The sequence below is a fragment of the Mytilus galloprovincialis genome, chromosome 9 (assembly GCF_965363235.1).
Source record: "Mytilus galloprovincialis chromosome 9, xbMytGall1.hap1.1, whole genome shotgun sequence".
In the NCBI taxonomy this organism is placed as follows: Eukaryota; Metazoa; Mollusca; class Bivalvia; order Mytilida; family Mytilidae; genus Mytilus; species Mytilus galloprovincialis.
The window spans coordinates 88,325,528-88,350,611 of record NC_134846.1 but is presented as its reverse complement, the minus strand read 5'-3'; the positions used below and the strand labels follow the sequence as shown (position 1 = coordinate 88,350,611).

The following is a 25,084-nucleotide window of genomic DNA, read 5'->3' as shown; positions in this document are numbered from 1 at the left end:
AAAAAAATAATTTGAAAAAGTGATGAAACTATGAGATAAAAAATTATAAACAGTATCAAGACAACAGGCATTCTTCCTGTTTTCTGCATACAATGTAATGATGCAGTTTCAATTTTTGCAATATTTTTCTCTGTTTAGTTAAATATTCACTCAACTATCTTAATAAATCTTTATTTTGATTGACATAATATATAATCAGATCAGAAATTTCGAAATAATATACAAACTTTAAGTAATAATTGTGTTTTTTTTTTAAAGTATCTAGAATTATCTCCCTTCTTACAGTATTGAGTATAAATCAACAAAGTACATGTATATTTCTTAATCTCCAAAAAGTCAGAGTTACTTCCCTTCTCTCAGTCTTCTGTTGATGTCATCATACAACCCATATTTCATTTGGAGACCATTATCAGTTCTGCCATAAATGCCACAGTTGAAATACCACACCTGATCAAACCTTCCACTATCTTCAAGTCTTTTTATAAGAGCCATATTTCTGGTGGTAACATCATCTACAAATTTTACTTTGTTTCTTAGTTCTTTTCTTTTTCTCATTATACTCCTCTTTACGTCAGTATTAAAACACCTTACGATTAATGGTCGTGGTTCTCGCTGTGCAGGTAAACGATGGATGGCTACAATATCTCGGTCATGCAGTGTTATATTTAAGTCAGACTTTACCATTTGTATAAAATCTTGACGGAGATCTTGCTGCTCTTTCCAGGGAAAATTAAATACCTTGATGTTATTCTTTCTGGAGTATTGTTCATTGTAGTTACTGCTTATATTTGTTACTTTAGCAATTTCTGTTGTTTCAGACAGTTCTTTTTTAATTGATATTGTTTTGGCTTCATTTTGATCTATCTTCCTTCTCAAATGTTCATTTTCAATCGATAAGGCCTCCACCTTTTCTTGCATTTCTGTTTGGATTTTATTCAATCTCTCATTCATCTTTTTATCTAAAGTGGATTCAAATTTACTAAAAAGTTTTTTCACAATACCAGTAACCATATTCTCAAGGTCAGCTGTTTTGACAAGGTCTTTTGTTACTTCATTCAGATCATCTTTTGTTGTTACATCCTTGAGGCTAAACTTGATTTCATCTAGGTCTTTTTGAAAATTAATTATCCCTGATAAATCCATACTTGTATTGGAATCTGTTGACACATCTGAGCGAGTTCTCTTTGTAGGTTGTTTACTAATATCTTTATCTTTCTTAGCTGTTAATAAAGACTGAACAGTTTTAACTTGTTTCTGTTTATCTGCTGATTGACTTGAAAGTCTATTTGAAGGGTTACTACCTCCAGGCATATTGCACACAATATAATTATATATGTCTATTGTAGATAAATCCAATCATTCAAGTTTACACAATAAAATCCTTGAAAATGTCTAATATTTACTATTTTCTTGAAATATATCACACAAAAAGCATATCAATGGATGCATCACTTCAAAAACTACTTCTTGGCCATAAAATTAATCCATTTCAGACAATTAAACTGCTGAAAATATTGCAAAAATTGGGAGCTGACTTTTCACAGTGTTATCAGCTCAGCGGCCATCTTGATTCTTTATATGGATTTTTTTTATCAAAATGTGAATACGGGATCAAAACTGTATCGTATGCCCTTAACGCCACTGTCAGCACTATTTTGCTATTTCGTGGCGGTCAGTTTTTATTGGTGGAGGAAATTGGAGTGTCTGGAAAGAACCAATAACCTTGGGTAGGAAAACTGACAATCCTAGTCAATTACGATTGGAATAGAGTGCACCTGCCCCGAGCGGGATTCGAACTCACAACTTCAGTAATGACTGAGTGATACATTACTTAGATCACTCGTACACCGAGGCCCCTGTTAAAAGTGAGGAGAAAGTTACCAAAATAGGCGGAAGACACAAAAGGGACATTAAAAATCTTACCTCGCAGACAAATTAACAACGCTTTGGCAAAATGCTGAAACCGACAACAAGATTATCAGCAGTTTACAAAACACGACATAGAAAACTAAAGACTGAGCAATACGAACCATATACAAAAAATACCGCGGTAATACAGTTATTATTTTCATCTTTCGCTTTCTGATTTTTCACCAATATATGGTATCTCATGTTTATCCACTAAGATGTAGTATTTTTCAAATAACCAAACATTTTAATCACCTTAGTAAAACACAATCTTTCAACAAAATTCAAAACAATTTCTGATATGCACCCACATAATATTGAGACATGTTTTAGATTCTACCTAATTATACCAAATCAGACCAAACTAGTATATCGTCATTCTTGCATTCCTCGGTTGAAAGTGTGGATTATTACTGGAAAACAGGGAATGTAAAACAAGTGGCCATGAATGCAGAGGTAGCCGGAACACCCGTCACGGATTTGGTATGTTAATTTTCTAACTTTTAGCAATTTGATTGGGTTTATTTCTTTATACTAAGATTTTATCGAAAACTTAAAACTTCCCTTCCGTATAGAATTTCGATGTTTCACTGAAAGTCATGTCCTTGAGTTTGTCATTTCTTGTTTGTCCTCACATAAACACTTATATTCAAAGCTAGGTGCCAGAAAAAAATATGGAAAACACAACAACAAGGATAGTAGTATGCAAGAATACTATATCATTAAACATGTTAAAAGCATTCAAATCTAAATTCGAAATAATTGTCAGTTTGTCCAATTGGAATTTATTTCTGTAGAATACAACAACGACAATATTTGACACTGAACCTGCACAATGGGTGAATATTGGAGTAGAAATACTGTCTGATGGTACAAATGTTACAAAAACATTTGATGAACTGTGGGATATGTATCAACATCCTGATTATGGAGATGTCATTACACAAAGGGATATAATAGAGGTAATGATAATACATGAAAGAAACCATTTATCAATTAAATTCAAATGCTGGCTTACTGTTTCTTTCTGAAATTACCATATACCTTGTGATTGCATTTACGTTTTGATACAGCTCTTAAGAATGTTATTTGTATGTGTTTATTTTTTTTGGTTAGTTGAATCAGCCCCAAACATGTTTTTATCAGAATATCAATTATATAGATTTCTATTTTTTAAACATATTTAAATGAGATATATAAAACATAACTCAGATAAACAGAAGCAGACCTTATTCTGAATCAATAGTTTACCGAACGATCAAAACCTTAAGTTAAGCTACAGACTTAATGTGATGCTCATAGTAGGGGTGTCATTGTTCCGCTAATGTCACGTGATACTCATAGTAGGGGTGTCATTGTTCCGCTAATGTCACGTGATGCTCATAGTAGGGGTGTCATTGTTCCGCTTATGTCACGTGATACTCATAGTAGGGATGTCATTGTTCCTCTTATGTTACGTGGTACTCATAGTAGGGTGTCATTGTTCCTCTTATGTCACGTGATACTCATAGTAGGAGTGTCATTGTTCCGCTAATGTCACGTGATGCTTATAGTTGGGGTGTCATTGTTCCGCTTATGTCACGTGATACTCATAGTAGGGGTGTCATTATTCCGCTTATGTCACATCACTTCTTTGTAGGTTTGTAACTTCTTAAAAAGGAAAAGGGACATTTTTTTTCGCGGAAGTACGAACCTGAGTCTTTTTTCAACATGTTTGTAGTTATACATTTCATGTACACATTATGGCTTTGTGTGTATTCTTGCGGGATTATCTTAACAAACTCTTTTTTTATATTTGAATTAAGTTGACTTTCTTTGAGAAACAAGTTACAAAAAGGATACTAACGAACAAAATTATCTGCGTATAAAAATTGATAACAAAAATACTGAACTCCGAGGAAAATTCAAATTGTAAAGTCCTTTATCAAATGGCAAAACCAAAAGCCCAAACACATCAAACAAAAGGAAAACAACTGTCATATACCTGGCTTGGTACAGACATTTCCTTATGTGTCAACGGGTATTGTGACTTGTATACATTATATAACTAGTAAATGATATGAATAAATCATTATTGGTCTTTGTGCTGAAATGTGTATCCCAAATATATGTACTGTTTAAACATCTTCTGGACATATCAAAGTGACAGATTTTTTTTTTTATACATTTCAGCAATTGACAAACTTTTCCACGATATTGGCTGAAACATCTAATATAGTTGATGGAACATCCACTGTGAATTTAGATCAGGTTGCTAACAGTATTGGTACAATTATTGGAAACAAGCTATTCACCGCAAATTCCTCAGCCGTAGGTTTTATTTATTGTCCTTTATTATACCATAAACTTAGGAAGTTCATCCAAGATCCGTATTCCGAAATAACATAGCCTAAATCTTACCCTAAAGGCCAAATGAGCATGAAAAACTCGAAATTCAATGAACGAAGTACTAAATAAAATTGAGAATGGAAATGAGAGCAGAAAACAGCCGAAGGCCACAAATGGGACTTCAACACAGCGAGAAAATCCAGCACCCGGAGGCCCCTAAACAATATTGTACTAGTTCAATGAAAATGAACGTCACACCAAACTCCAAAACATATAAACGAAAAAATAAAATAAAATACAAGACTTACAAAGGGCAGAGGCTCCTCACTTGGAAAAGGTGGGGTTAAACATGTTTTATTGGATCTCAACCCTCCTCATATACATCTAGCCAATGTATAATAAACAAACACACAGAAATACGCACAGTAACACTCTGTTTAAAAGAAGTCCGACAAGCTGTCTATTGACACATCAATGTTGACGATAAAAAAAAAGTCATCTGCGGTATATTTGTTGTTTGAATAAGTGTATTTTCTTCAAAGAATTATATTTATCATAACCCTAATTCAGGAATTTGTACGATTCCCATTTGTGTAGACAAATCTGATAAATAAAACGATCTGTAACTATTAATCGTTTTTTTTAAAATTCTATACGAAATGAAGGCAAGTGACAGTGACATTTTTAACCAAAAAAAGGCGCATCCAAAAGTGTTGAAAGTATTCAAGAGGTGGTTCATTAACTATCCTCTTAAAACAATGAATGATCACTGTCTTTCGTATTATCTACACTAAGTGATATTTGTTTTTTTAAATCTATATAATAATAATAATAATTTAATGAAAATAAGAATGTATTTTTATTTGAACGTTTTTGTAGTCCAAGGCATTTGATGGAAATAAAGGTCTTTTGGAAAAGCTTAAAATATTGACAGATAATGAAACATATCCAAAGTATGAAGACTACATCTCAACATGTCAAGGTAATGTTTTCAAAAAGTCATTGTACATTGATACATATCCATAGTATGAAGATTACATCTCAACTTGTCTAGGTTTTGTCTTACGTCTCTACGAGCTTATACATGAAACTCACGTGAAAATTTTCATGTGAATTTCACGTGAATTGAGATTCACACGAATCTGATGTGAATTTTTTTACATGAATTTCACGTGAAATTTACAAAAAGATTAAATTGATATTTTTCATGATTTTAATTCAATTTAAAAATTAAGATGTTATTTGAAATACTCTATTTAAAAAAAAAACATGTGAATTTCACTTGAAAACAATTTACGTGATTGTCATGTAAAATTCACATGAGTTTCACATGAGATTCACGTGAAACTCATAAAAACTGATTTCACATGAGATTCACGTGAAACTCATAAAAACTGATTTCACATGAGTTTCACGTTTTGAGGTGAAATTGAGGTGATTTTCACGTGAGATTCACATGCATTTAAATTTACGTGAAATTGATGTGAATGAAATTTGCCTGTGTAGGAAAGGCATTAAAAACAGGTTTATTTCATTTCTATCTTTTCCGTAATCCGTGAACAAATTATATCGTACGTACGCGTATTTAATAGTAAAAGCATACAGTTAACCACCACAGTAAACATATCCAACATGTCCATGATTACTTTATATAATTGTTTTTAACGTCTAGAAGCAAACACTTCTTCTAATAAAGATTTATTTTGATTGTTTGAGAAAGTTATGTATAGAAGAATATTGTTTCAGGTATGTTACGAGTCCTGAACAATGCTTTGGAAGCCATTTTACCCAAGACATCAGTGGAGACACCAGCAACATTAGATATATATACCATAATGTCGGATATCTCAAGCAGACAGGAGTTATCTGAACCAAACGAAGCTGATCTTACTCCTGCAGAAAGAGCATTCATTGCTTCACAGATTGCTATGAAGAATGAACTGGATGCGGATATAAAAAATGATGTTGTAAGTAAAGTTCACAATTACAGCAGATTTATCTTACACAGTTAATATGAAATACATGTGATGCACAAAAAAAAACGAGTTCGAGTTCTCACTTGCTCTCAACAACACAAATTTATCCCGCTTACGAAGAAGCATATAATACTAATAATTCACAAAATCTGTATAGCAATTTTATTTAATTTGGAAGACGTTTTAAGCATCAATTGTTTGTAAAATGGTTTAACACCATTTCTCGTAAAATACAAAATTTCATTTCTTAGGATATTAGAAAAAAAAATAAGGCTTAGAATGTGAAAGATTGCCTAGTTTATATCTTCATAAAAAAATGAAAATGTCTTATAGGTAATTTCCTTTAATTATATGGAAATATTTCTATATACTTCAAACTTTATATAGTTCAAAATCCTGTCTGTGTTCCTAAAGTCGTAACCATTGTGATACATTTAGAACAATCAGATTAAAAAATCATAAATAATGGTAAACATGATATAAATGATATATATATTTTTTTTAATTTAAAAAGTTTTTGCCCTTTATTCTAAAAATCGGACTAGAAAAGTTACGTATAGCCGTTTATCCCATTTGACTTTAAACACCGTACAGACAAGGAGTGCCGAACAGAGTTTTTCAATCCTCCTAGATTTTGAAGTTGTCAGTCATTAGCAACACAGGTTGACTTAATAGACCTTTGCCTTTACGTTCCTGTACATTTGTCTAGCCTCATTTTAATGCTGAATGTCGTGGTACCCAACCTTCGTTTTTTATTTTGTCGTTATTTGCTGAACTATTTCTATATGTAGGTTAAAAACGAGGTTCAAATACTATTGGACAGTATTTCCGATTTAGGTCATGTGCTTCAGAGGCTGAACTATCGTAAACAGATGCCTGTTTACGTTCAAAATGGACACATCAATTCCACAGAAGACAAGAAACTGATAGCAGAGCTGATTCAGAATGGGTTTCAGAACAATATCGTGGATTTGAATTTTGTAGAATCTGATTCCCAGTCTCCACATGATCAAGCCGTACAGGTACATTCAATAATACAAGATTCTAAATATTAATTATTATTATTAGGCATTACCATAGAGGTGTACGTAATACCACCATTGATTTTGCCCTATTAGTCTTTGTTAAATTTGCACTTTTCAAAACAATGTGCAGAATTTATCTTTGTTTCAAATAAAGAAATACTTGGCATGAGTAAAGTTTTATCCTGTCCAGTACTATAGAAAAAAATTCACATAACATTTCATTGCATATAAGAAAATAACCATCATTGGAAGTTAACCAATCAAATGTCTCCCCTTATGTTATCTGTGTACAAGGTTTAGTCACCATGTAACCTCAAGATTACAAAATTTTCTATAGAAATCCCAAATAAAAAATAATGGTGTATTGAAATACCCAAGACATATGTTTATGACACAGAAATGTTTTTACTGCAATAAAATGTAGGATTAATTAACTACAACTGTCAAATTCAAGGGAATATTTTTTTAGACCTACTTTCGTATACAACCGGATGTGATGTACCATGATTTGGTGGTATTACACATAAAGAAGACATTTTTGTTCAATAAACTGAATGTAACTTTTTTCCTTTCTTATACTGGTTATTTTAAGCATTTCTGTCAAGTTTTGACATAATCAGTTCAATAGTTTGAGAAAAATCTAGTATAATGAAAGACGACATCTACAGCGATTCGAGCAAAATTTCTTCGACAAAGCCAAACCAAGCCGCATCAAGATAGAATAAAGTGTGGACCAATAAATGATCAAATATCTATCGTATCTACTTACAAACAGTTAAATATGATACACAAGATGATTTTAGGAAGATAAATACCAGCAATGGACCTCTTTGTTTTCTTTATAAGGTCTCTTTTGGTCTATTTATACCTCTTATTTCCTCAAATTTCAACTTTTCAGGCCAATAAATAAAAATAATGGGTTAACTTTCACTCATTTATGGTAGAAATGTTATAAGAAATGAGTAATTGAAGCATTTTAGCAGAATAAACAATCCATATAAAAGTTTACTGTCTCCAAGGAAGTTTCAATAAGTCCTTACATAAAAATTAAATTTACGCCGCATTCCAGACAGCGACATAAAAGGCTTCTCTTTTAGTGAATAATTTGTCGTTACAGCATTAAAAATAATTTCATGTACTTATAACTATATATTTATTTAAGTATTTCCTAGGATAATGTTCAATCATAGCAGAATATAAGAAAAAAGGAGAAAAAGCCCCCCCCCCCAAAAAAAAAGACTATCAACTGAATATTCATGGTTGAGACCTATTTCAAGACAATTTTCTCATAAAATGTGTTTTGGAAACTCAATCCACTCAGAATATTTCATATTTTGTAATATTTCATTAAATAGCAAGAAATTTTAACACATTAGATTACTCACAAGGTCAAAGGTGCATGTACAGCTTCCCATATTAGGTGTAATACCACCATTGATTTTCCCCTATTAGTCTTTGTTAAATTTGCACTTTTCAAAACAATGTGCAGAATTTATCTTTGTTTCAAATAAAGAAATACTTGGCATGAGTAAAGTTTTATCCTGTCCAGTACTATAGAAAAAAATTCACATAACATTTCATTGCATATAAGAAAATAACCATCATTGGAAGTTAAACAACCAAATAACTCCCCTTATTTTATCTGTGTACAAGGTTTAGTCACCATGTAACCTCAAGATTACAAAATTTTCTATAGAAATCCCAAATAAAAAATAATGGTGTTTTGAAATACCCAAGACATATGTTTATGACACAGAAATGTTTTTACTGCAATAAAATGTAGGATTAATTACCTACAACTGTCAAATTCAAGGGAATATTTTTTTAGACCTACTTTCGTATACAACCGGATGTGATGTACCATGATTTGGTGGTATTACACATAAAGAAGACATTTTTGTTCAATAAACTGAATGTAACTTTTTTCCTTTGTTATACTGGTTATTTTAAGCATTTCTGTCAAGTTTTGACATAATCAGTTCAATAGTTTGAGAAAAATCTAGTATAATGAAAGACGACATCTACAGCGATTCGAGCAAAATTTCTTCGACAAAGCCAAACCAAGCCGCATCAAGATAGAATAAAGTGTGGACCAATAAATGATCAAATATCTATCGTATCTACTTACAAACATTTAAATATGATACACAAGATGATTTTAGGAAGATAAATACCAGCAATGGACCTCTTTGTTTTCTTTATAAGGTCTCTTTTGGTCTATTTATACCTCTTATTTCCTCAAATTTCAACTTTTCAGGCCAATAAATAAAAATAATGGGTTAACTTTCACTCATTTATGGTAGAAATGTTATAAGAAATGAGTAATTGAAGCATTTTAGCAGAATAAACAATCCATATAAAAGTTTACTGTCTCCAAGGAGGTTTCAATAAGTCCTTACATAAAAATTAAATTTACGCCGCGTTCCAGACAGCGACATAAAAGGCTTCTCTTTTAGTGAATAATTTGTCGTTACAGCATTAAAAATAATTTCATGTACTTATAACTACATATTTATTTAAGTATTTCCTAGGATAATGTTCAATCATAGCAGAATATAAGAAAAAAGGAGAAAAAGCCCCCCCCCCCCCCACCAAAAAAAAAAGACTATCAACTGAATATTCATGGTAGAGACCTATTTCAAGACAATTTTCTCATAAAATGTGTTTTGGAAACTCAATCCACTCAGAATATTTCATATTTTGTAATATTTCACTTAAATAGCAAGAAATTTTAACACATTAGATTACTCACAAGGTCAAAGGTGCATGTACAGCTTCCCATATTAGGTGTAATACCACCATTGATTTTCCCCTATTAGTCTTTGTTAAATTTGCACTTTTCAAAACAATGTGCAGAATTTATCTTTGTTTCAAATAAAGAAATACTTGGCATGAGTAAAGTTTTATCCTGTCCAGTACTATAGAAAGAAATTCACATAACATTTCATTGCATATAAGAAAATAACCATCATTGGAAGTTAACCAACCAAATAACTCCCCTTATTTTATCTGTGTACAAGGTTTAGTCACCATGTAACCTCAAGATTACAAAATTTTCTATAGAAATCCCAAATAAAAAATAATGGTGTTTTGAAATACCCAAGACATATGTTTATGACACAGAAATGTTTTTACTGCAATAAAATGTAGGATTAATTACCTACAACTGTCAAATTCAAGGGAATATTTTTTTAGACCTACTTTCGTATACAACCGGATGTGATGTACCATGATTTGGTGGTTTTACACCTAGATCAACATCTTTAAAAAGGAAAACAAAAAAGTGGAGAAAACATCATTGTGTCTAAATATGTTTTATTCCATTGATCTGTTATTTTGTTAAAGACATTGACAGCATGTTTGATTTCTAGTAAATCTAAAACTTGATGTGTGATATTGATAAATTGCTATCATATAGAACATTTTAAAACGAATCAATGATTTAAATGTTTCTTCAAAGGTAACATTATATGATCACACACCTTTTTCATGGGATGAAGAGTCTAAGTTCATATCATCAAAGACGGTAACTGTGTCAGTCGGAGAAGGCAATATAACAAACTCAGCAATACCATCTAAAATTAAATTTAAAAATACTGATTTAGTACCAACAAGAAAAACCATCAATATAGCCATTCCTTATTATTTCCGTATTCATTAGATAAAAATGAAACCACTTCACAAATGCTGGCGTATAAAATGTACTGGAAGACACCTGCAGACAATTTGATAATCAGTATAAATAACGCCATGGATCACCTCAATCATACTATTTACATTCGGAAGAAAGAACCCCCAACGGAAGACAAATATGACTGGAAAAAAATTACAGAATCAAGCGACTGGTTAACCACCAGCGAAATAAAAGTGGTAGTAGACCGGGGATTATACACAGTCCCAACAAATGTGTATATTGGAGTCCTTGTTCTAAAAGGTATATTTACGTTAACACACAGAAAAAAACTACACAAATGGGAAATTTGCATTTATTGGCTATCAGTGAGGTTGTTAATGTCTTTTGTGTCTTCTAAGGCTAATATGAATGCTATTATGTGATTTTATCTCAATTAAAAAAAATGAAAAACACAAAAATTAACATCAAGGAATTCAATTATTAAAATGAAAGGTACTGCAAATATATTGTAACAAATTAAACCTTCTACAATAAAATATAATATAAAACTTAATACAATACGTATAGCTTCCCATAAGGTATGTGTTGTGTGTTATTTTACAATTTACGTCTACGTTATTTTGTTTCTGAAGAATAGTTGTCTTCTCAGCACTCATACCACATCTGATTATGTTTAGAGTAATAACTGTTTAAAAAACTCAAAACACCATTAGTTGAACAAGACCGTGTCTTTTTAATACAAGTAAAACTTGCAAACACTAAACGCATACATGTTTTATTAGACTTATGTCCATTACCAAATACGTTTTTCGTTGTTCTGGTTATAAAATAATAATGCTGTTTTTAAATAACAGAAACGTCTTCTGCTCCTACATTAATCAGGCGAAAACGATCATTGAGTACTACCATTGTTGAATATGAAATTATTGGTGCTACGGTTGGTTGTAGAGTATGGGATACTGTAAAGCAGAAATGGGACAAAACGTCATGTCAGGTATGATTTTGATAACCCCATTTTCTATTATATTCGATGTAGTCCTATTTCAACAATGAACCCTGCGTATTGGAACAACGTGGTCGACTTTAGTCTAGATATACATATTCTATAGACAAAGACGGTACTCTTACTTTAGCATGCACATTGAGTCTTTTGATGTATTTTATTACCTTTTTTTTATTCAACAACAATATAGCACACGATGTTAATAATTACTCCACTAACACAGATACCTCAGTGAAGGTCCCCGTTTAAATAGTTCCATGGTATAAAAGAAAAATCAATTAATTCATACATAGGACCTTATACAAATCATATAATGCAAATACACCTTGATCCGAAATATATTTTCTAATATACCTTTTCTTTCTTTTTTTGGTATTTGTTTTGTATAATTAGCACCTTTCTAAACTTTGTTTTAAATACTAAAAAAATATTACCATTTTTGTTCTAAATTGAATTAAGACAGATAATGTAATATTATATTTTATTGTATAGCAATATAATATTTCCAACAGAAAGTAACCAAAAGTTAGCGTGCAATAAGTTCTTTTATTGCACTAGTGCAATAAATCTTCAAAATTCATGACGTCATCAATGACAAAATCTTAGTTTAAACCAATTTTTACTTTCAAATATTATATTGCTATACAGTAAACGGGTTATTGCATGTATATTGGGGAATATTGTCCCTCGTAGAACATATATTGCACTCGCAAGCTCGTGCAATATAAAATTCTACTCGGGACAATATTTCCAAATATTCATGCAATAACCCTATAGTATTGTTACTGTTAACGTGCACGTATGTCATTGCTTTATAACATTTAAATATCGGTAAGAAACAATTATGATTATTTATTGTTGCCAACATATGGCATGTTTTTTGTATAGTCGTATTTTGATAGTTCTCGAATTTCCCATGCTTGATAGAATCATTCAACACTTAGGACGAAGCAGATTTATTAGTGTTATTTTAATTTTATAGCACTAGAAACCGATACTTTTGGAATAAGTAATAACATTTTCGCAACTGACGAATTTCCGTTGATATATTAAGAATGATTTTGAATTTAAGGGTTTATCTTCCTTAGACAAAATTGACAGTCAAATGGTTTTGGTAGTCTGCTCAGGTCCCCATTTGGTTATAAAGCTCTTCGTGAACATCTGCATGGAATGATTTAAAATCAATGGTTTTAGGCGTTCCAGATGGAGGTTAATACAACAAAGCGTTATGAGGCATCATGCAAATTATTAAAGTAGCTTTTTTACAATATTTCATACATCTAATATAATGTTCAAAGAGGCCAACAGAAAAGGAAAACAACGTAAATCGACGAAAACAGACTACACAACAAAATAAAGAAAACGAAAGACCTAACAGTACACTCAATAAAAAACCGGGTGTGATCTCAACAGCTACTGACGGGCTAATACTACTAGTTGATATAATTAGTGTTTTGCTGTTATTTAGCTTTCTACTGCATCAACCATAAATGAGACTGTTTGTGAATGTTCAAGTCCACCCGGAAACAGTTTTGCCACAACTTTCTACGTTCCTCCAAACACTATCGATTTTGGAAGTGTCTTTGAAAAGTTTGATTTGAAAAACAACGCAGCGGTGTTTGCAACAGTTGTATCACTGGTACTGTTGTATATGTTGCTATGTGTATGGGCATTTGGACAGGACAGAAAGGATCACACAAAGGTAACGTAATTGGCTAACTTATAAAAGATTTGACACAGTATGTATATTTTTCCAAACAAAATGAAAACTGTATGTATTTGGCAGTATTAAAAAATGTCAAAGTAAATAGTAAGATCTGGAGTTCATGACAATTTGTGTAAAACCAATAGTTTAGGCGAAATAAAGTCAAATACGATACAAAGCAAAACATAAAAACTTAGATAAAAGACAAGCTTTACTTTAAATTACTAGAAACAATTATAACTTATGTTTATTCACATTGGCTTTGGTCGAACACAACAACAACCAACCAAAGTAACAACGTAAGTTCTGATTCCTTCTTCTAATAAAGTATGACGAAGTCCGAGGCGTATATAATTACAAGCTATACCATTCATCTAATGCCAATCTCATATATATACCTCATCTAAAAGGTATCACATTCGATGATGAAAGCATCCGTTCGATAAAAAACATTTGTTCGCTCCAAAAGGAACAATTGAAAAAAAAGACATATGATCTAAATTATTTTCTATATAATGAAAACATGTGAACAAAATATACATAGAAAATGCGCCATACACATTTCCACAACACAAAGAATCAAACAGACATATATAGCTGTTCATTTATGGAAAAGAAATAAACGAGGGGCCTCGATTTTAACGTTGTCTATGAAATGCAACTTCCTTTCCCTAATTATAACTGAAGTTTTAATAAAAATCTTACAGTGGGCTTTATCATACCTGAGTGATAATGGACCTTACGATGATTACTTGTACATTATGACGGTGTTCACAGGACTACACAGAAATGCTGGAACAAAATCCAGAATAGGTTTCATGATAATTGATGGCAAACCAAAGAAAAACCATTTTTATGAATCAGATGTACGAATATTAGATGACGAATCACATCGAGTAAGTTTTTCGCTTATACAAAAAACGTTTATGATTTATATGTAAGATGAAAAAAGGGAACTTTGTATGTGGAAAATTAGAGTTATATACATTTTTGTATTAAGATAGATTTAATACATATGTTCATAAATACCATAACTAAACACATATTTATCAAAAACATAGTATCGGTCCAACAATTCGTGATGGTGACCATACAAACGTCGATTTCAGTCGTTCATTTTTATTAGAACTCTTGTAAACGAGTAACTGTAGTGAACATACACGAGCAAAAGGTATTGTCTGAAATATGAAAATGCCATTGACGTTAATCAAAAATCAGTAAAAAAATGTCTCGTTTCAATAATGTCTCTCTTTAGACCTCACAATAATGGTCTTGTAGATGGGCTTTATCGATGAATACCGAAGATCGGGCAACCTGTAGTCCCAACACCAAGTTAAATAGAATTCAATTCGCAACATACTTTCCAGCAGAATCTGCTTACCATTCCGGAACATCTGTGATCACTCGTGGAATTTGGTAGGGTTTCTGTTGCTTGGTGGTTTACTATATTGTATTTTTAGGCTGTTGTGTGTTCCTCATTTTTTTTTTTTGGGGGGGGGGGTTGCAAAGGCATTGCTAGTTTTAAATTCATCAATTTATGTGCTTTTTATGGACCTTTTTACCTTCCGCCTCTTTTTTGTTATGAAAAATAAATGCTGGTTATAAGTCAATAAGATAACAACCCAACCACAATGAAATAAGACATCTAGAGGGCAGCATACAGTCATGACAAAGTTTTATTTATATTATAGGGTTTTGATGTTGGTAGCATCCGGAAATTTGTCATGAGCGTTTCTAAACCAATAAATGACCCAACGGTATTAAAAATTTGGCATGATAATAGCGGACAAGGAAATTCAGCATCATGGTATCTTAATAAAATCCTACTGGAGAATGTGCAAACTAGTGAGAGGTAAAGCTTACACTTTAATCAAATTTGTTTCCTTTAATAAGTAAAAGGCTACATAGAAATATACATATATTTATGTATCAATGGGATTTTTCATCCGATGATTGACAAATGCAAATAACATATACAATTGTGTTTCTTTTTCTTTTTATATTGATTTTTTGAAGAGACAAAATCAGCCTGCAAACTGATAAACAGTAAAATTTTCAAACCTTACAAACTTTTGTTAATTTTTTATTGAATGACCAGGTTTGGAATAAACTAATAACCGAACTACAAAAGATTACTTGTCAATATGAGCTAAGGCCTCACAAAAAAGAAAGTTTACACATATAAACATCCTTGTAATATACACGTTTTACCTCACGTAACAAAATATCTTCAAAGTCTTGGCTAATAATTAGATATTAATGACAAAGATCTCAAAAGTAGAATATTTCGAAAGTGTTGTAGTTTTGCCGCAATTGCTAGGTCTTCAGCTGAAATGCAAATATTTCAGACAAAATTTCGATAGTTACATACTCATATCATACAGACTAATGTCTTGTAAAGGTCTAACTGACTTTGGTAGATTTATAACACATTTTAATTTCAAATTTATGTAAAAGTGCCAACTAAATTGCCTTATTATTCTTCCTCTCCGTGTATTGGTTCACCAGCTTAAACAAAAATAAAATATTTATATGATGAAAATCTACACATGTACCAGAAATGAGCTCTTTTGAAGAATAGTATACCTAATTACCAAACGATTAAAATTTCAAAAAGTCAGTTCATATGTCTGCATCATCTACTTAAACACATTACGGCTCAATCTCAGACAGTGTATAAAACAGTCATATATATACGGACTCAAACACAACCATTCATTGAAACATGAATATGCATCGATCTACAGAAAATGGAATGCAAATATTAAGAATTATAAATAGCCTTTACTTTTCACTCAAGAACTAACAAAGTTTTCTAGATTAAGGTGCGAAGGAAAGTATTTCCGTACCTAGAAAGTGACAAATACCATTCAATGCAAACCATTATGAACATTAAAGAGACAAAAATGTTTTATCAAAGCAAGTACATATGCTTCCGTAATATCAATAAATATATATTTTCTTTTATTTGACAGGTATCTGTTTATATGTGATCAATGGCTTTCTTTGGACCACGATGATGGCTGCATTGATTGTGCCATTCCTGTTTCAGATAAGTTGGATAAACACAAATTCTCATTTTTATTTCACGAAAAAACCAGACAAAACACTACAGACAATCACTTATGGTTATCGGTTGCAATTCGACCTGAAGACAGCAACTTTACAAGGATAGAACGATTGGCTTGTTGTTTGTTATTGTTGTTTCTTACTATGATCTCAAACGCAATGTTTTATGGACAAAATACCGGAAGTCAATTTTCAATTGGACCTTTCAAACTATCACTTTCTGTGATATACATTTCACTTATAAGTGCAATAATTGCAGCACCTCCAGTATTCTTAGTTTCTTATATGTTTAGAAGTTCAAGACATCGTAAAGCAAGTGAGAAGAAGCCTTTACCAAATAATAAAGAAGTCCCTGACATTACACTACAATCCACTAAAAAGACCAATGAGGAAACCCATCCAAAAGCAGATATTACAGACGACAATGAATTTTCACTTCCGTTTTGGTGTAGATATGTAGCATGGGGAATTGTTACATTAGCTGTCTTTACATCCGGGTTTTTCCTAATTCTGTATAGCATGGAATGGGGAAAGACGAAGTCAGAGGAATGGCTGCTATGTTTCTTTATGTCATTCATCGAATCGATGCTCCTCGTTGATCCACTAAAGGTAACATAATACAAGTGTCGCTGTACACATGGAATAGTCAGCCATAATTCTCACAACAGTGTTTCGCTATAAAATTATATATACGTAGTAATTCAAGTAACACAAATTGAAAACAACAGATAATGATTGCAATATGTTGCATGGAATAAACTAATTCCGTGTATGTTACCAAATATGAAGTGTAAAAAAAATTTATGATAAGTTATAGTTCTCCATGACCTGTAAGTTTTGATGTTGATTTTAAATGACGTTGCAATGTGTTTGTAAAATATAAATTACCTGTGTTTAGTGAAATAGAATGTCTGTTTTTAGGAACGTTTAAGTGGATAATATATACATGCTGAACATGCTTCATACTCGTATTGTTCAAAGCAATTCATTATATATCATTCAAGCAGATAATTTTAGTCGAAATTGTGGGTCTTACAATATTTTTCAAATTTGAAATAAACGCTGATTAGACGTTTAATCACAACCGTCTATATGATTAAAACTAAAATACTGATATATAACTCCTGTTTTTACATTAGCGATACATTTTTGAAACTTCATATTCAAATTATTAAAGCTGTTCATTTGTTGCAAAATTATTGCGATCTCAAATTTCGTTTTCTCGTAAATCATACAAATATAAAGCATACTCTCTTCAAGCTGATATATTACTTTTCACAAATCTATATGTTATTGTTACAAACTATTTCAAAGTATGCCGATTTTCTGAATGGTGGTACTTGTTTTAATCAAGTTTAAAGTAAATATATCGTAATTTTAATGCTTTCTACTTTCACAGTGACGTTTTAGTCACATAGATATATTCAAAATAAATTGATTGTTTAGTAACATGCCCAATTGGCCCGGTAGTGGAATACTAGTAATATAAAAATAAGGAGATGTTATTTGATTTTTACTGAGAAATGTATTCACCAGATACCGAAGCCCAATAATGCATGCAGCTTCTTACGATGCCTTGTGTGTATCTTACAGTGTTATATGTCAACTTTTGATAAAAGTATATATATATATTTGATATCCAAATACAATGGTCTATCTCCCTATACAACTATATATTACGATATTTCTACACTATGAGTTTTTGTCAGAACTTCAATGTTCTGTCTCCTCCACACTCCTATTGGATCATTATAGCTTATTCATCTAGTAAGTTCTGTGTCTCCCCTGTATGTCAGGTATTTTTGTAATACAAAATAATTGTTAACAAAATTATCTTAGTAGTACTATTCTTGAATTGTTTGGATGCTTTGATATCAACCTATGAGCAAATCCAGCACTCCAGAATTGGTGATATTACATAGTTAGAAAACCCCATCTCAAATAGAAATATAGGGATAAATTTCTAAAATAACAATGTTTGTAGTTAAGTGTTATATCTCACAAAAACCACCATTCGAACAAAGAATTACTCTTCATGTAGGTACATTCGATCCATATATAACTTTTAATGTCTCATTCAAATGTTTGTGACACTGCGCTTTTAAGTTTGAATCTAATCTTTGACCACTATTTTACATATTACATATATTACAAAATTTGAAAACACTTTACTCTAGCTCTAACAGGCCCCAGTATGACAAAATTTAAAACAATTCAAAGGAGAAAATCAATAGTAATAGATTAATGATGACATAACAAACTACCAAAAAATGTGACGGACGCAAATCAACAACAACTACTGAATAACAGGCCCCTGTCTTGATACCGGCACATCATGCTTGGTGCAAGTTTAAATTAAGACATCAGTAGGTTACAGATCTTTACCAATCTTCAGATTTTATCAATTGATAAATAAAACAGTTCAAGATGATACACAGAAACTGCAGAAATATAATATAAACAAAAAGAGTTTTACTGGGTGCCCCGACAGGGTAAGAGTATCCTGCTCTGCGTGGATCACCCATCATGCTACTTCATACTCAGGCAGAATGTAAAAAATCGGGAATAGGACAAAATCCGTAACATTATAAATAAGACATAAAATTCAAATTGTTGACTACCGACCTAAGACTTCGAAAACATGTCGCTAGTGAGTTAAATATAGACATACCGTATTGGTCAACCAATTAATGATGGTGGCCGTAACAATTTATGAAGCATCGTTTTCAGTCGTTATTCCTTGTACCTCTGTTTGGTCAATTTTTATGTAAGGAACTCAATTGTGCAAATTTAAAAGTCCGTTTAGTTGAACATGCGAGAGCGCAATGTGTCAATTGAGATTGATGAACGTAATACGATGGATCAGACGGTTTGTTATGCTTTGTAATGGGGAGTTGACAATATTTCAAATCTTTTCATTATAAAAGTTCAAACTAATATTTATTTGTTTTCAATCAATGTGTTTAGATAACATAATATATATAAAAAAAGATATTGGGTATAAAACGTCTATTATTGTGTAAAAACTAAAGGACAAAGATAACACATAATAAAAAACAAAACAAAAAACGAAGTAACCTACATTTGAAACTTCACTTTTGTTTTAGATTATACTGCTGTCGCTTTTATTCTCTTGGATTGTAAAGAGTTATAAAGAGAAAACTGTAAAATACGACAGAGAGAAACTTCTTCTTGAGACAAAAAGACGTGCAGCAAGTCCATTTTTATATCTTTTAGGTAAATATATATAGGGTGATGTAGTATGAGTGTCAATGAGACAACTCTCCACCCAAGTCACAATTTATAAAAGTAAACCATTATAGGTCAAGGTACGGTCTTCAACAATGAGCCTTGGCTCGCACCGAACAACAAGCTATAAAGGGCCCCAAAAAATACTAGTGTAAAACCATTCAAACGGGAAAACCAACGGTCTTATCTATATGAAAAAACGAGAAACGAGAAACACTTATGAAAGTTTGTTTACATTCATCTTTGAATTTCAAAGACATATTTGTTGTTCAACCTCATTATTCCTCATTTTTTCGTTTTCATTTATACTAATGAAGTTGAAGTAATGCACTAATAAAATCATCATAGAATATCATGATTATATTCAATATAAAAAAAAACATGTAATTACTACATAAACAACTTGATTTGATTGTTCACTTTTTGGTTGAAAAAGATTAAACATTCCGATCATCAATAAAGAAAAAGTAAGCATATGATTATCATGTCAACTTAAGCATATCTGTTATTTGTTTAGTAAGACCACGAATATGTTTCAAATGTCGTAACCACAATCCAACCCTCCTTTGTTTCGAGAATATGAATTACCATAAAAGACCTATCACCGGTTTGTCAGTTCATTCCCGATTTATGATAAAATTGGAAATCGAAATGGGGAATGTGTCAAAGAGACAACAACCCTACCAAAGAGCAGATAACATCCGAAGGCCACCTCTGGGTCTTCAATATAGCAAGAAAATCACACTGCCGGAGGCGGGCTTCAGGTATCCCCAAAACAAAAAGGTGTACTAGTGAAAATACTTAACTCCAAAACTTATTAATGAATTAAAATTAAAAATTGTACAAGACAAACAATGACCAGATACTCCTGACTTGATACAGGCGCAACAAGTCGTTTGAATATCCCTTTTGGTTTCTTTCAACTTTCTTTTGGTTTATTTTATGATTAAGCGCTCCTTTGACATCTTGTTACTTGATTTTATTGTAATAGAAATGTCTTACTGATCAATTACCAGTAAAATTAAATATTGATAGCTTCAGAATTTTAGTGTAGGTTTAAACTCAATGACGTCCGATGCATATGAATGTTAACATGCCACACTCCCCTATATATTTGACCTTTGCACAAAATGAAGTGCACGTGAGTTTTCAAATGTGAAACATGGTGTTTTACAAAACGTCATAGTAAAATTGGCACAGTTTTTATCGAAAAAGAAACTTCTATGAGAATGTGCACTGTCTATATTTATAAAAGCGAAACATTCATACATTTGTTGTAGTTTTCCTCAATTGATCTCTATCGATAACACTCAAACCAACACATTTAAATGTCAGAAGTTATTGCCTTCAATGATTTTGTTTTACCGCTGTTCATAACTTTCCTAAGTTATGTTTTTTAGATGTGTACAAAAAGAAGCAAGCTCCATTGAAACCAAGGAAACTTGCTAAATTGAAAGAAAAAAGACAGCAGCGACTTAAAATGCAAGAGATATTTATAGAACTAGTTTTATATATGATATTCCTTGCTGTTTTGTATAGTATCAGTTTTAGTAACAGAGATTCTAGATGGTATAACGTCAAAAATCATCTAGAGCAGCATCTTGTTTCATCGAATAATATCTCAACAGGCGATTCAACGTTTAGATACGATCAGGTTAGTTGTCTTTCCTGTTTTATATACCGTTGTTTTTCCAATGTTAAAAAGTATAGAAAAAAATACGAGATCAGTACAGCCATATTACACTTCAAGTATAGTGCAAAACGATAAGGAATAAAACAATTTAGCAAAAAGGCGTCCATATAAGCACCTATAAGCCTGGCAAGATATTCCATGCATCGTAATGTGATACCAGCAAAAAAGGTATTTACAACTTGTGAATAGCGACACAAGTTATACATGTACATCACAATTTTGAATAAAGGGGTATTGATAAAAACTTATAAACTTACCAGTGACATTTTTGTCGAGCCTGTGACTTTTTTTCGCAAAAGCGAGACATAGCGATCCTACATTCCGTTGTCGTCGTCGTCGCCGGCGGCGGCGGCGGCGGCGTCCACAAATATTCACTCTGTGGTTAAAGATTTTGAAATTTTAATAACTTTCTTAAACTATCCTGGATATCTACCAAATTTGGACAGAAGCTTGTTTATGATCATAAGATATTATCCAGAAGTAAATTTTGTAAAAAAAATTCCTGTTTATCCGTTTTTTAGTTATAAATGAACTTAGTTTTTTCTGCCAGTTAACATTACATTCAGTCTGTGGTTAAAGTTTTTCAAGATATAATAACTTTCTTAAAATATCCTGGATTTCTACCAAACTTGGACAGAAGCTTGTTTATGATCATAAGATAGTATCCAGAAGAAGATTTTGTAAAAACAAAATCCTGTTTATCCGTATTTTACTTATAAATGGACTTAGTTTTTCTGCCAGTTAACATTACATTCACTCTGTGGTTAAAGTTTTAGAAATTTTAATAACCTTTTTTAAACTATCCTGGATTTGTACTAAACTTTGACAGAAGCTTGTTTATGATCAAAAGCTAGTATCTAGAAGGAAATTTTGTGAAAAATTATTTCCTGTTTTTCTGTATATTACTTATAAATGGACTTAGTTTTTCTTCCAGTTAACATTACATACAGTCTGCAGTTAAAGTTTTAAAAACATTTATTAGATTCATAAACCATCCTGGATTTTTACCAAACTTGTACAGAAGCGTCTTAAAAGCAAAAGTACATATGTATATAGAGGAAAATTTTAATAATTTTTTCCCCATTTCTGTTAAGCCTGCGACTTTTGTAAAAAATATCTTCTTTATCATTTGTTCATTCAATAATTTATGTTTCAACTCTTTTATAAATCTATAGATTTGATTGCATACTGCATTCATTTTTAACAAGCATTACATTCATACATTTCAAACGTTTTATTTTATTAACCGTAAGTCTATTATGTACATTACCCTATCACACTGAAAACATAGACAACAGCAAAAGTAGGCGAGACACTTACGAATTTTAAATAAAAGCTGACCAAATATGCCAGACTTATAATTTACCATCAGAAATTCGCAATTCAATGTGCTTATCGACTACTTAAATATCACGATTGACATCTATAGTCAAAACAGTTGGAAGGCCGAAATTCTTCACGAAGTTAATTTTGACATAGAAATACTATTGTTTTTTACACTAGGCACACATGGTCTTATGCAGATTTTGACAATTTTAAATGTTTTGTTTTAATTCTATTCAAGTATTCGACTGTTTAAATTCGACATAAGAGATCAGTCTTTTGTAAAGGAAACACGCATCTGGGTTACTAAATTATAAGGTTGATTTGACTTTATAACTGATCTGAAGAGTGTGTGAAGACGAAGGACGCATCTGACGTACAAAATTAAAAGCTTTTTATCTTTGAAGAATTTTATTATAGGATACAGTAGTACGTCCGATTGTCCATCCATATGTTAACTCAAAATATAATTTTCGTGGTCTCATAGTTGCATCATTTTTAACCATTTTCTATTGTATCATGCCAGAGTTATAAAAGTTTATTCAAGGATAAGTTGAAAGCTTCTCAGATGTTGTATAAAAGCATGTTAAAATTGAACACAATTTTTTTTATCTTGCCATTTGCTTATTTTTACCTTTGTTTTATCCAATGTTAAATAGGCTCTTCATTTAATTTGAGATAATAACCAAAAATATCTGTAGCTAATGTTAACCATTAATAATTCAATATGTTTAACTAAGACACAAAATATAAAATTCGCGTGATAACTTCTGTGGTCATATGTCTTATAATATTATAATGTTTTACAGGTTAAAACTGCATCTAATTTATATGTATGGATCGATGAGACCCTTATTCCATTTCTATTTCCACGGTACGATAACAATGGAGATCAACTGAAAGCCAATAAAAGATTATATGTACACGATCAAGTCAATTTTCGTGTTGGTCCAATGAGACTGAGACAACTAAGAGCAGTTCCAGGTACGATACATAAAACATGTAATGTAATTTGTATTACTTTTCCGATGAATTTAATGACAGGTTCTGACCAATGAAATTAAAGATTAGAGCTTACTCTGGCATGAAATATTTGAGTAGTTATGTCTGTTCCTTAATGTTTTGGAAAATTTTAATCAAACAATATTCGTATTAAGTTGATTAATAAAAATAACATTGCATAAGTTGGTTGCATCCGCAGACTTTCTTTTCTAGATTTACTTTTATCAGGAATGCTCTAACCTAGACACCTGAAAGCCATAATATATACATACGTAAACGTATACTAAAGTATACGATAATACGAGACATTAATATACATATTGACAGTCTTAACATAATTTAGAATATCATTCCAGAGAGAATACAAGATAACAGCTCAAAAAGCGCAACTCAATTACGAAAAGACAAAACTAGTATAATAATCAAGCCATCGAATGATTTAAACTGAGATTCTACAATTCAATTGGTCGTTGTCTTTTTCACCTGAAGGTGAAATTTATTAATTGAAAGTCATGTGATATAAAGTAGATATTGACTTTTTCAGAGCCATGTAGAAAACAGTTTTGGGGTAATTTTACCTGTTATGATGACTATTCTATTTACGGAGAGGATGATGGAAACTATTGCGTAGCGTGGGAGCCTCACCCTTGTGTCAGAGGTCAAGCTGTATATAATATGACATCTGCTGCCTGGAATTTTGTGTCGTCTGTTGATATTTGGGGACTTCCGGTCACAGGACTACATTCTACCTATGGCGGTGGTGGATACATAGCAGAATTCATTGTCAACTATAACATATCACGTCTAATTCTTAATGATTTGTATAAATATACATGGATAGATCGTAAAACGAGAGCCATATTTACAGAATTCTCCTTGTACAACGTGGATGACAATGTTTTTGAATAATGTGGTCATTTTTTTTTTTTATAAATTTCCTGTTAACAAAAGTTTAAATTTTTCGAAAAACTAAGGATTTTCTTATTCCAGTCAGATTTCCTTAGCCGTATTTGGCACAACTTTTTGGAATTTTGGATCCTCAATGCTCTTCAACTTTGTAATTGTTTGGCTTTATAAATATTTTGATATGAGCGTCACTGATGAGTCTTATGTAGACGAAACGCGCGTCTGGCGTACTAAATTATAATCCTGGTACCTTTGATAACTAT

General features: G+C 31.6%; 2 protein-coding genes across 2 annotated transcripts in view; both read left to right on the top strand.

Annotated features, from left to right (window-relative positions):
- The window catches only part of LOC143046870 (uncharacterized), a 78,373-nt gene extending 67,475 nt beyond the window's left edge, over positions 1-10,898 (top strand). The window contains exons 10-16 of the mRNA XM_076219930.1: positions 2,242-2,391; positions 2,706-2,870; positions 4,081-4,218; positions 5,116-5,218; positions 5,983-6,203; positions 7,004-7,234; positions 10,698-10,898. Of these exons, the coding sequence (XP_076076045.1) occupies positions 2,242-2,391; positions 2,706-2,870; positions 4,081-4,218; positions 5,116-5,218; positions 5,983-6,203; positions 7,004-7,234; positions 10,698-10,898 (1,209 nt within the window). The remainder of the gene's footprint in view (positions 1-2,241; positions 2,392-2,705; positions 2,871-4,080; positions 4,219-5,115; positions 5,219-5,982; positions 6,204-7,003; positions 7,235-10,697) is intronic.
- A 3-nt stretch (positions 10,899-10,901) lies between these two features.
- On the top strand, positions 10,902-24,824 carry LOC143046869 (polycystin-1-like protein 2). Its single transcript, XM_076219929.1, has 10 exons — positions 10,902-11,171; positions 11,726-11,865; positions 13,343-13,576; positions 14,287-14,475; positions 15,271-15,431; positions 16,555-17,257; positions 19,756-19,885; positions 21,298-21,551; positions 23,723-23,897; positions 24,460-24,824. The coding sequence occupies exons 1-10, from the start codon at positions 10,922-10,924 to the stop codon at positions 24,822-24,824; spliced, it is 2,601 nt and encodes an 866-aa protein (XP_076076044.1). The 5' UTR covers positions 10,902-10,921.
- Positions 24,825-25,084: the final 260 nt, after the last annotated feature.

Coding starts and splice junctions, on each gene's coding strand:
- LOC143046869 (XM_076219929.1), top strand. CDS start 10,922: ATGCTGGCGTATAAAATGTACTGGAAGACACCTGCAGACAATTTGATA. Junction 13,577..14,286: donor ACAGAAAGGATCACACAAAG/GTAACGTAATTG, acceptor AAAATCTTACAG/TGGGCTTTATCATACCTGAG. Junction 17,258..19,755: donor TCCTCGTTGATCCACTAAAG/GTAACATAATAC, acceptor CTTTTGTTTTAG/ATTATACTGCTGTCGCTTTT.